At 48.2% G+C, this 13,701-nt stretch overlaps 1 protein-coding gene across 1 annotated transcript in view; it reads right to left on the bottom strand.

Annotated features, from left to right (window-relative positions):
- Window positions 1-13,701, bottom strand: part of HGSNAT (heparan-alpha-glucosaminide N-acetyltransferase) — a 2,225,524-nt gene that overhangs the window by 120,567 nt on the left and 2,091,256 nt on the right. The window contains exon 17 of the mRNA XM_069637664.1: window positions 2,328-2,440. Within this exon, the coding sequence (XP_069493765.1) occupies window positions 2,328-2,440 (113 nt within the window). The remainder of the gene's footprint in view (window positions 1-2,327; window positions 2,441-13,701) is intronic.

Genomic DNA, 13,701 nt, shown 5'->3' with positions numbered 1-13,701 from the left:
AGGTTCAATGATGTTACTCGGGCATGGCCATGTGTTTAGGTTTTTCCATAGGTTATTTCTGTTAACAGAATCAAATGCTACTTTCAGGTCCACAGAATCTGCGTAGGTCTGTGTTTTAGTTCTTATGGCTTCGTGCTTGGGTAGATTCAAAAGAAATAGGTTGATGCTGTTGCCTATTGTTTTCACGAAACCTGTTTGTCTGGTGGCATATTTGTTTTATTTTATATCCCAAGTGTTCAGATTTCCTAGTCGGAGCTTCGCGAATATCTTCACCAGGGGATCTAGTAGTGCCAGGGGACGGTAATTTCTCGGCTCCTTTGATGATCCATGCTTGAATATAGGGACTATCGTGGCTTGACGCCATGTTGTTGGAATCGTCTTGGTCTTTTGTATTAACTTGAATATGCTGTCGCATATTGAACCCCAAGGCCCTGCGTTTTGTTTGATTATCGAGTTGGAGAGGCCGCCTGGTCCTGGCGCTCTACAGGTATTTAGGCCCTGTATTGCTTTCTGTAAATCCTCTGGCTCCCATTCCCATTGCCATGTAGTGTTCTTCGTTATCTGCGATTTTCCATTTTGGTGTTGTCTTTGCCCATAGAGCTCTGTAAAGTATGTCTTCCAGCTCGCCTCAGGTACATTAGTAGTCATAGCATCTTGTGTATGAGCTTGGCCGTGTAGTAGGGACCATAGGTGCCTCGTGTTCTTGTTCTTCAGAGCTTGTAGCATCTTCTCTGCGTCTTCTTGCATGATTAAGTTTCTATCATTCCTCATCCAATTTTTGTGTTGTTGTTTTACCACTTTAATTAGTTTATATTTGTCACTCGGATTTAGTTTTTTTTAAAAGTCCCCCGTTTCCAATGTCCCGGAATCGGGGAAACCCCTGCAACCCCTGTTCCCATTATAGCGAGCAAGGGGAGTAGGGGACACGCCCTCAACCCCTATTTCCCTTGTTCCCTTTAATGGAACTGTATGGCCTAGTTGACCGAATTTTTGGTTGTACGATCATTTTGTTCAGCCTAAATTCAGTCAACTGGGCCATACAGTAATTAATTTTCGGTCAAATTGGCCAATTCCTTTGTACCATGTCATACAAAACGTCTGCCACCTCCTTGCAACCTGTGGGCAGCCCTAGTACATGTGGAAAGAGCCTGCCCGTGCACTGCCACACTAGAACAGAGGATTTCTATTTCAATACTCAACAGAAGTCCCAAGAGCCCTGTCTTCTCCTCCCAACCTTCATAAAATCTGCATGAAAACAAGCATGCAAGAGAGGTATGTCTTCAGCTTCCTGATCCCAAGGTTAGTGCTAAATGTGTCTTTCTGCTTCTGAACTAAGCATTAGAGATGATTTCCTTTTCCTAGTAAGAGGGGGCTGTCGATTGAAATGTTAATGCACATAATATTTACTCACTCCTGCGTGTTTGCTCTGAGTGACACCTAAAAGCAAGATACAGAAATTGAATTGCCTTATCTTTCACAGACTTTAAAATGCATCTATCCTGCTCTTCCCAATAAAGAAAGGGAACTAAGAAACAAAAATATGCATTAAACTGAAACGGGTAACAATACTGCTAAACATAATGTTTTGCTTTTTTGTTTTAAATAAACTGTACTTTCCGTCAAGCAAACGTAGTGTTCCTCTGCCTGTTTTCAATTGAAATGAGGTATTCCAGTTTTCAGTGTTTACTTCTGGTGGTGCCTTTCCAGTGCTTTAAAAAATGGTTTATGTTTTTCTGTGTTTTCGATTTTTCTCCATAAAAAAAGGGAGACAATTGGGATTTTCAAATGCATATAATAATGTTGTTTTTAGTGCTGCATCCGCTGTGTGCTGATGCAGAAAAGTCACATAGTATTTGCAGCAAATGCACGACACAGAGAATGCAGCCAGTAGGTATGGGTTTCCTTTTAAAAGCAAACATTTGGTTGAGTTTTACCAGGTTTCATCAGTTTAAATGTAAGTCTGGAAAACCTAATGACGTTATGGATACACAAGAATGCTGCCATATTCTACTACTTAGGAATTTTAGATTGCCCTTTTCTTAATAAGTAAGCCCTAGAGGAGTCACCTAGATAGAGATACATAAATTCAACCGATTTCTCCAGGTTGCTCTTTCTAAAGTGATTATCCATGCAATCAACTAATAACATGACGCCACAGTAACAGGACTATACACATCGCTCCAGTGCACAGAGCTATAATTTACTCACGCAACAGATGTTCTATAAACTCAAATGGCAAAGTGCCAGACACTAAACAGATGTTTCATATTGGATGAAAAAGTAAAGCTTAGCAAATTCAATATTACATGTTTATACTTGAAGCTCACCTGGGTAAAAAAATGGGGCACCGCTCCATATTTCCTTTACATCGACCATGTAATACATTATTAGTAGAAGCATGAAGGCAAAGCAACTTAGCGTTGTCACATAGGAAAAAGACCTGTGCCAAGGAAAGAGATTTTACAGTAAAAAAATAAATCAAATAAAACAAAGCCATAATGAATGCAATATATGAATTCCTTGATACTGCAGAGTGCATGTATTGTACAGTGTCCATTTGTACTGAGAGATTATAAACCTGTTTGATTGTTCTGTGCTGGAAGGTGAAACTTGTTTGGTAAACATCTTCATCTTGTGTTTTTATTAATATATGTCCTGATAAAAGGCAGCAACTAAAGAGCACACTACTTGTCTTTCAGTAAAGTTCTTTCTAATGGATTAGTGATTGCTCTGTCAGATTTCTCTTCTTGGATATATATCTTCCAGAGCCAACTGCCTCTGGAAACCTGCAGCCACCAGGGTGCACCATTTGGCTCCACTAATCTCAATGCACACCCAAGATGCCAGACATGGTTTCCGAAGTGGTATATATGGAGCCATTGCTGCCCCATGACCTCTGTTCCGTCTTTTTCACTGCCACGCAGTAGTCGAGGGTTGCATAACAGCAAGAGGAGAACAAGCTATCAGTCATGAGATATAGGACAGGAGGGCAATGAGGAATCCATTGGAGGAATGACTAATCCATCAGAAAGAACGTTACCAAAAGATACGAAATTTGTGCTTCTAATGGATCCCTTCTACCCACAGATTCCTCATCTTACATAGATTAACATAGTAGTATATCACCCTGCAGAAGGGAAGATAGCGAGAAGCCACGACCTAGACCAAAAATCTCTGGAGCACCGCTCGCCCAAAACGGATGTCATGCCCAGACTAGAAATCCAGGTAGTAGGAAGCCCATGTAGAACTCTGACAGTTGTCCAAAACTGGGCCACCCCTCTTCAGGAGAGAAGCGGCAACCAGATGTCTGGTGTAATGAGCCATGAGACGTTGAGGCACATCATTCCCAGCAAGATCGTTTCACTCTAAAACGGCCTAAAAAAGGGCAAAACATGTACACCTCAATTCCGAAATTGTTATTAGTGTTAGGTCTTACTGGGGATGTCTATTGGCACTCTCTACCATCATACCTTACGAGTGGGTACCACCCCTGCTTAAATATGATCTCAACTAAAGTCCTTGCCTCTAGGATCAGTGCCACTCCCTTCCTACCTTCATTAAACCTTGACATGCCTCAATCAGGCCTACCACATTCCTATCTAAGTTATGTCTTGACACCATCGGCCGTAATAAGACCTCTTCATCTACCACTCTCATGTTAAACCTACCTACTAATAAGCATACCATGGCTACACCCACTAATTTCCCGTGCCACATCATCGACAGAAACTATAGATTCCGCCCCAGACTACCAACCTATAACCAGCCACTATTCAAAAACAACTATAACAAACCTACTCCAACTGCCAAGAAAAACTCCCAGACAGTGAACTCAACCGCGAATAAAACATCAAATATCCAAAATAAGAATCTAAAAAAGTCTAAACTTAGTCCCACCATTTCCAACGATTCCAAACATACGATCAAGGGAGCACTAATAAATGTTAGGTCTTTGATAGCTCATGCCACTGACAAAGCAGACATCATCCTAGCCAAAAATCTGGACTTCCTAGCTTTAACAGAATCCTGGCTGCATGCTGCGGCTGACCCTTCACTTCTACTAGCAGTACCAGACAATTACTCTAGCAGTAGAGTGGACAGACCGGACTCCAGAGGAGGGGGTATTGCCATCATCTTGAAAAATATTTTAGACATGAGAATAGCCACTACACCGTCATTCTCCTCCAGCGAATTGCTCTCAGCCAAACCCATGAGAAAGGGAGGACCCTTGATTGGGTAGCAGACCTAAACTGTAACATCACAGATACCGATATCCTACCTCAACCATGGACCGATCACCACCTTCTCTCTTTTGAGTTCACCATCAACAAACCACCTAACAAAACCAGCCCTATAGCACCACCGTGCCCAACAAGAAACAAACGAAACATCACTGCAGAGGCAATTATGCCTCTGGTGATCCCTGCCTTAAACTCTCTTCTGAATACTACCGACCCCAACTTACTAGTAGACACCTACAACTTTACTATGTCCAAAGCCTTAGACATAGCTGCACCCGTCAAAATGCGCAAAGGCAAACCAAGAGCCCATTTGAACTCCTGGTTCACGTCCGAGTTAAAAATCTTACGATCTGAAAAAAGAAAACCCGAAACATTATGGAAACCCACCCCTTCCTTAGAGAACAAAACCAACCTGGCCAACCTCTCTGCTAAATACAAAGAAGACATTATCTGTACTAAATGTGACACCTATAACAACAGAATTAACCAAGCTGGTTCCAGTACCAAAGAGCTCTTCATCATCTTGAGAGAAATGGGGACGCTTAACCTCCTTACCGACTCAAGCCAAAAAGACAAACTGTGGTGTACGAACATTCAGAATACTCTCACCAACAATATTGCCACCTTGTAAACTAAAATAGCAGACAAACGGCGTAACCTTACCAACATAGTTTCAACTCATCCGTCTCAAGAGCCTCTTACTCAACGTTCCCAAGGCTTTACATTTTCAAAAGTGTATGTACCAGAAATGATCGCCTCCCTGAAACCTTCTAGGTGCCAAGGAGATAGCTGTCTGGCACAGATTATCAAAGATGCTGCCAGAGACCTGGCCCCTTTCATAACCAAATGAATCAATGTCTCCTTCTCAACAGGTATTGTACCCAGTAACTTGAAGGAATCCTGGGTACTTCCACTACTTAAAAAAACAATCCCTAGATCCAACTATACCCACCAATTACAGGCCAATTACAACAGTCCCATTTCTGCTGGATAGGGTTGCATACTTGCAAATCCAAGATTACTTAGAGGCTAATCAGCTCTTGGGGACTCGGCAGTCTGGCTTTAGACCTCAATATGAGACTGAAACGGCCCTGATCGACTTAAAAAGCCAGATTGACAAACTCAAAGACAAAGGAAGACTTGTAATCCTGCTCCTTCTGGACTTATCAGCTGCTTTTGACCTGGTCGGCCACAGAGTACTCTGTGATCACCTGGCCACAGCAGCCCATTTCTCCAAGACGTCAATCATTTGGATCGAATCATTCCTAAACTATAGGACCATGCAAGTCTTTTAGCTATCTGCAGCAGCTGACCCCATACCTATCACTTGTGGAGTACCTCAGGGTTTGTGTGTGTCCCCCACCCTGTATAATATCTTCACAAAGCCACTGTTTGATGAACTGGACCGTCTGGGTGTCACCTACACGAATTACGCAGATGACACCCAGATCCTCCTCCCTTTTACAGGCCTCTATGACACGGATGTACGGCTTGTGAACCATTCAGGTATGGATGGCCACCCATGGCCTCTGCCTGAATGAATGATGAACTCCTGTTGGTAGGTTCTTCAGCCAATCTAAACAAGATGAACCCTAATTATGCCTCTTTCAATATAGATGGGAATAACATCCTAGTGGCCAAAGAAGTAAAAACTCTAGGTTTGTATATGGACGCTACATCTAATTTACACAAACAATTTAACATGACTGCCTCTTCTACCGCCTATACGGGCAAACTAATAAGGGCCTGTAGACCACTGCTCTCAACAGAAAGCTGCCCCATTCTAGCCAGAGCACCCATATTGTCCAAACTGGACAATTGTAATGGACTATATCTGGGTGCTAGTAAGTTTGTGCTCAACAAACTGCATATAATGCAGAATAATGGATTTAGAGCTGCATTTAATATACCAAGAAGAGAGTACATCTCAGCAACAAGAAGACAACACAAATGGCTCTCCATAAAGGAAAAGATTGAGCTGAAAACCGTGTGTCGTACCTTTAAATCCCTGAACCATACAACTCCACCATACCTAACTGAAAAATTCACTATCAAGTCATCCACACAGGTCACTAGATCGACTAACACTTCTTGCCTGGTGGTCCCGAGATATAAATTAAAAAGATCAGGAGGGAGTAGCTTCCCTGTCATGGCGGCCCAATTGTGGAATACCCTCCCACCTGCCATCAAGACGACCCAGCTGTTCTCCAACTTCCGGAGAAATGTCATTTCTTGGCTAATCAGTAAGAACTATCTAAGATTAGGAGTTCTTACCCACAGTTCCTTAACAAGTGTAACTTTTTTTTACTGCATTCCCATGTCTGTTTCTACTGTATTCTCGCATTATGGGACTCTACCTATGTAACTGTAATTTGACTACACCGCCTATTTCTGTAACAATCTTACTTGTGACCAAATGTGCCCAGATACCTCAGGGTCAGGTACGCTATAGAAATAAAATAAACAAACTCTGAAATATAGTGTGTGATCCACCTAGAATCAGTCTTCTGAATAATGGTTCTATCCGCATGAGCAATAGCGTAACCCATGAAGACCGGAAATCTATCTCAGAGACACAAAGATGAGTGACTACTTTGGATCCAGCCAATAAATCTCCCCTAGCCTTAGATGGATGTGGCAGAGGGTAGAACACCAGAGGAACAAGTTACTCTCTTACCTGGTAACGTTCTTTCGATGGGATGGTCCGACACGTATTCCATATCTATGACAATAATCACCACAGCTGTGCTGCTTTGGAAAATTTTCGGCGTCTGCGTCCTGCGTCGATGAGCTGTCCTCGAGGACCTCCTCCGACGGCCGAATGTCACCCGATGTGATAAGTAGGACGCACGACGCCCGTAGCCTCAGTTGTAGTTTTTTCCCCAGAACGTGTGCCACCAGTCTTCTGCCACTCTGACACACAAAGCCTTGTGGAAACGTAAGCTGCAATCGCATAAGAAATTCTGTAGCGGGGAAGGTAGGGAGGGAGCGATATAGAATACGTCGTCGGACCATCCCATCGAAAGAACGTTACCAGGTAAGAGAGTAACTTGTTCTTCGAGGGGATTGGGTCCTCCGACGTATTACATATCTAAGACAGACTCCCAAAGCAGTACCAATGCAAGGAGGTGGGAAAAGAATTTAGAAAACAGAAATTTAGCATGCCCAATCAAACTGCGGAGTAAAGGACCGCCTTGCCAAAGGCCAGATCCTGCCCCCGGATGGAATCGAGGGAATAGTGACGTACAAAAGTATGTACCGAAGCCCAGGTGGCTGCATCACAGATGTTGCGAATAGGAACACCCCTCTGCAGGGCAGTAGAGGCAGCCATACCCCTGGTAGAATGGGCCCGTAAGCCAACCAGAGGTTCCTTACCCACCAAGCGGTAACACTCAGAGATAGCCAAAATAATCCAGCGAGACAAAGTCTGTTTCGTCACAGCCTGTCCCAAACGCTTTCCAGCGTAACCAATAAAGATCGTCCACTCTGACCCGGGACATGTGTGAAATATAAAAGCTTAACGCTCTCCTAGGATGTGGAGGAGGATAAAATGCCGGAAGAATAACCTTCTGACCTAAATGAAATTCCGACACCACCTTCGGAAGAAAAGAAGGACGAACTCTAAGGACAACCTGTCCTTATGAAACACAGTGAAGGGTGGTTTAACTGAAAGTGCCTGTAACTCACTCACTCTGCGAGCGGAAGTGACCACAACTAAAAATACAGTTTTCAGAGTAAACAGTCTCAAAGGGCATGAATGCAAAGGCTCAAACGGAGCACCCATCAGAAACTTGAGAACAAGGTTCAAATCCCAACCGGGCACCTGGAAAGGTGACAAAGGGAACACATTAGTGAGCCCTTTCAGAAACTGAGAAATTAAAGGAATTTTAAAATAGGAACACTCTTTAGACGAACGGTTAAATATGGACAGCGCCGCCAGGTAACCTTTAATGGTACCCACGTGAAGGCCCCTGTGGGCCAAAGAAAGCAAAAAAGACAGAACCATGGGAATTTCACATGCAAAAGGATCCACATTCTTAACCCTGCACCAGTCGCAGAACTTACTCCAATGGCAACGGTACAGGGATTTTGTTGCAGGCCTTCTGGCCGAAAGCAACACCTCCATCACGTCTTCAGGGAAGTCCCAATCCTTATACCTCAACCTTTCAGAAACCAAGCGTGAAGGTTGAGGGACCTGACCTCTGGATGGAGAACCTGACCCCCCCTCCCATGAGAGCAGATCGTCTCGGCAGGGAAGACGACGTGGAGGACAGATGGACAAGTCGAGAAGGTCCGGGTACCACGTCCTCCGGGCCCACGCCAGAGCAATGAGGATCATCCGGGAACCGAACCTCCGTAACCTCTGCAGTACTTGCGAGATGACGGGGACTGGAGGAAACGCATACAGCAGTGGGAATGACCACTCCACCACAAATGCGTCTCCTAAGGCTCAGTTTGGAGGAAATTCCCGTGAGCAGAATCTCTCGCACTTCCGGTTGACACTGGAGGCGAAGAGATCCACTTGAGGGGTCCCCCAAAGGGCGAAGATCTCCAGGAGAATCTGCTGAGCCAACTCCCACTCATGAGAGATCGCGCTCTATCTGATGAGAGCGTCCGCCGTCTCGTTTTCGTCTCCTGCCAGATGAACTGCCGAGATCGAAACTTCCTGCTGGATTGCCCAGAACCAGAGCTGCATCGCCTCCCTGCACAGAGGAAGTGACCCTGCCCCCCCCCTTTTTGTTGAGGTAATGCATGGCCACCATGTTGTCCGTCAGGATCAGAACATTCTTTCCTCAAACAGTTGGCAGAAAAGCCTTCAGGGCTAGCCCGACGGCCCTCAGCTCCAACAGATTGATATGGAGTCTGGACTCCGACAGAGACCAACGACCGCTGACTGTCAACTCGTTGGCAGGAGCTTCCCATCCCGTGAGGGATGCGTCCGTCACGATCGTCACCTCCGTCCAGGGCAGCCAAAATGGAGCCCCCCTCATCAGATTGCCTGCATCGGCCCACCACAGAAGGTCCTGGGCGACCGAAGACGGCACCTGAACAGGGTCCGACATCCTGCCGGAGGACTGAGACCACTGGAGCTTGAGTGCCCATTGCAAAGATCTCATCCGCAACCTGGCCTCTGGCACCAGAAGAATGCAGGATGCCATGAGGCCGAGCAGTCTCAAGAACTCGAACGCTGGGAGAGTCTGGGCAAGTTGAAACTTGTGCACCATCTTCTGAATGTGATGAGCCCTCACCTGGGGAGGAAAACACTGCCCCAGTGACGTGTCGAGCACTGCTCCGATGTACTGGAGCCTCTGTGTTGGGGTCAAATGGGACTTCTTTAAGTTGAGGGGGAAGCCCAGCTTGTGGAGGGAGTGGCAGGTGACTGACAGATGATCCAGGACTTGCTCGGGAGAGCGTGCCCTGATCAACCAATCGCCCAGGTAGGGGTAGACGTGAATCCCCCCTTTCCTGAGGTGCGCTGCCACCACTACCATGAGCTTGGTGAAGACCCTCGGGCGGAGGTCAATCCGAACGGCAGGACCCGAAACTGAAAGTGCGAGTCGCCAACCGCAAACCTCAGGTACTTCTTGTGCTTTGGATGGATCGGCACATGAAAATAAGCATCCTTGAGGTGGAGAGACACCATCCAGTCCTGAAGTTGAAGGGCCTGGAGGACTTGAGAGTGAGTAACCATCTTGAACTTGTCCTTCCTGAAGAGTGTGTTCAAACCGCGCAAGTCCATGATGGGTCTCAATCCCCCGTCTTCCTTGGAAATCAAAAAATAAGGGGAATACCATCCCTTGTTCCACTCCGCTACAGGCACCAGTTCTATGGTGCCTTTCTCCAGCAGGCATTGAATTTCCTGTGCAAGGAGCGGATCCGGACTCTTCAATGAGAGATTCCCCAGTGGATTGTCTTGAGGCCTCTGCCAGAAAGGAAGACAGTAGCCGTGGGTTATGATCTCCAGAACCCACACATCTGAATTAATGACGCGCCACTCTGCAAGATGCTGCGCCAGCCTTCCCCCAACCTGCGAACCATGGGACATGGCCTCATGACTGAGCTGAAGCGGCTGCGGCGTTGCCTGAGGGCAAAGAGGCAACAGCCCGAGCGGCCTTGGCACCTCGAGTACCTTGTTTTCCACCTCTGGCACTCTTAAGGTGGCCCCTTTGACTGGCAGCTCCTCTCGCTTTACCAAAGGATGAGTAATAACGAAAGGAACCTCCCCTCCATTGCTGTCACCTAGGACGAAAAGGCGGAGGTTGTCGAACTGCCGCGCCCAACGACTTCGCTGCAGCTTTGGAGGTCTGCAACCTCTCAAGGCTCTCGTAAGCCTTGCTGTCAAAAAGATGTTCCCCGTCAAAGGGCATGTTGAGGAGCCGGGCCTGCACATCAGGAGCAAACCCCGACTTCCGCAACCATGCAAACCTGCGTATCACGGTGCTCGCCGCCATGGACTGGCTGACGCAATCTGCCATGTCCAAACCCGACTGAACGGCCTCACACATAGCATCCTTGCCATCCTGAACCATGGCAAGGAAACCATCCCGTTCATCCCCTTCGGGAATATGTTCCACAGAGTGTGCGTGAAACGAGACAAGGCACAAATGGAGTTGGCCTCCTGAAGCGCCATCCCCCCTGCAGAAAACACTTTCTTCGCCCAGCCGTCAAAACGCTTGTTGTCCCTATCAGGAGGGATGGTAGGGTACGACGACTGCTTTGCCGGGGCCGTAGCCGCCTGCACCACCAAACTCCCCGGAGTAGGGTGCTTGGACAAGTAGCAGGGGTCACTACTGGCTGGGCGGTATTTTTGCGACAAAGACTGCCGGGAGTCTCTCCGGAGCAGTTCAAGCCGCTGCCACCCTTCTTTGCAGAGCCATATGGAATGGCAGTACCGGGTCAGTTGGTGGACCAATGTCGAGGATATCAGTAAGGTCATCCTGAACAAACTCCCCTGGGGGAGCAGACCATCCTAAGTACTCAGAGACCGGTGACATAAGTCGCCGGTACGAAGAATCGGCATGAGTGCCAGGCTCAGGCCTACAAAACTCCACCTCTGGAGAGGTGTCCAGCCCACTAGCATCATGCAGGGACTGCCTCAGGTCCTCAAACTGGCTATGGCCCGAGAGAATCTCGTCAGGCAACGTGTCAGGCACCATGCCATCATCAGAGCCCTCATCCACCTCTGAAATGAATTCCAGATGGCGGTAAGAAGGCACAGAACTGGAACCAAAGCCATGCTTGACCTTGGCCAGAGCTTTCCTAGGTGGTTCCCCCGAGCCATGGGGTACCCCCGTCGACACAGCCCCGAAAGGCGTAGAGGGAATCAGCGCCGACGTCAAGAGAATCGGCGTCGACGACAGACGCAGCGCCGACAGCATCGACGGCGTCGACACAGGCCTCGAAGGTGGAGCCCCGAGCGTGTCCCTCGACATCCTGGGCGCCGACGGCGTCGAGGACTTCCTCGGAGGCGGAGCCTCGAGAGAGTCCGTCGACGACCTCGGCGCCGACGGCATCGATGTCTTCCTCGAAAGACTTCACAGGTTCGCGCATCGAGGACCGGGACCTGGACCGAACATGCTGAGAACGATTCCCCTTGTCCGAACGGGACCTTTCCCGCGAATCATGACGACCACCAGAGCTCGAAAACGTGCGAGCGGTATCTCTCGGCTGATCACGATGGACCCCACTCGGAGGCGCGGACGGACCAGTGCCCTGCGATTTGAGAATCACCAACATTTTCTTCCCGAAGGAAGCCCATTCCTCCGGTGTCGCATGCTTGGTGGGGTAAGCGACCCGCCGACGGGCGCAGTCCTCGGATGAGGACGGGGAAGGCGACCGATGACGGGGCTTCCGGGAGTGCCTCGAAGAGGCAGAGGAGTGGCGAGACCAACTCCGGGACCGAGACCCACTGGACTTCCGACGACGACGCAGAGAGTCGCCCCTCGAGTCGTCCGTCGAAAGCCCCACAGACCTCGACTTACGGGGCTTGGACACATTTACCTACCGATAACTTCTTCTTGCGTTCCCGCAAGGCTTTCGACGTGAGCGACTGGCATTCGACACAGTCATCCCTGTCATGGGCCTACCCGAGGCACCAGAGGCAGGCACTGTGCGAGTCCGTGACCGACATCTTGGAGCCACAGTCCCTGCACTTCTTAAAGCCCGGACACGGTGTGGAAGACGAGGTAGACATCTTCACGAAGAAATCATACACAAACAGGTTCGAAGAACCGAGATGAACAATAGAAACTCCAAAGAGTCGAGGCGTACCGAGATTCATGAAGCGAACACGTTCGCGGAAAAAACAGACTGATGTCATGATGCCTGCCTCCAAGGAGCCAAACCAGGCCCGGCACCCTCAGAGACAGACACCATGCATTCAAGGGAAGTCCCAGCAGCCCCAGATGGGGGCCCTTTGGACTCAGTCCTGGCGCCGTTGGCGTCAGGCTCATAGGGGACATCAGTCCTGGCGCCATCGGCGCCAGGCTCATACAGAAGTAGGTTGGGAGTAGTGCTTGGTGTAAACTTACCTATGCAGACCATGCTGCAACTTCCAAGACTGGAAGGAACTATTTTTCTAGGGACTACTTGATCTCTAGGGTGTGACCGGTGGAGGAATACATATTTCTGGGGGAAGAATACATACCTGGAACTACTTGAAAGGCTATTTAAGCCACACCCAAGTAGCAGACCACGCTTCGCGTTGTTCTGCACTTAGCAGCTGGACGCTCACCATGCCTGCTCCTGCCTTGGTCCTCCATCACACCTGCCAGCATCCTGGAAACACCTAAAGAAGAAAAGGGAAGAGAACAGGTGAAAACAAGAACCTTACCTGATACATCTGCACTCCGGATTCTGCACGCCGACGATCCTGCAAAGAAGGCAAACATTTTAAACGCGCATCGCGTCGCGCGCAGCACGCTGCATTTCACTCACCTGCACGTGGCGTTTTCGAGTCCTGCGACGTCCATCCGGAGCTTCCACCGCCATCCAACACCTATTGGAAGGAAGGAGAAAGAGAGGTGAGAAGGGAAACACGAATCTAAGTAGAATTTACCTGTGGTTCAATTCCCTCTCCGCCTTCGGGTTTGTGCCATACCTTCGGCATCTCAGCACCCCGGCCCCTAAGGGGAAAAAGACATTGGACATTAAAGGAGATACTTAAAACTGCAAAGGAATCTCTCATCGGAATTCTTACCAGAATTTGGCTTCATCCAAATCGCCTGCAGCCCGGAATCTTCTCCAGCACCTGCGAAAGAAAAGAACAGATGAGTGAATATAAACCCAAACTTGCCATAAACATTTGCGGTACGACGGGAATGGACAAACTAGTTTAACCTCATCAATCCAGTGAAGTAACTGGAATCACAACGCGCCCCTGCATCAGAAGCAGGATGGAGAGCTCGTCATTTTGGTCCCTAAGGTGAGTCTTCGCAGGGAATCCCAAAAGGGTTTCACG

Source organism: Ambystoma mexicanum, chromosome 14 (genome assembly GCF_040938575.1).
Source record: "Ambystoma mexicanum isolate Mex_15411 chromosome 14, UKY_AmexF1_1, whole genome shotgun sequence".
Taxonomy (NCBI): domain Eukaryota; kingdom Metazoa; phylum Chordata; class Amphibia; order Caudata; family Ambystomatidae; genus Ambystoma; species Ambystoma mexicanum.
This window is presented reverse-complemented; position numbering and strand designations above follow the sequence as displayed.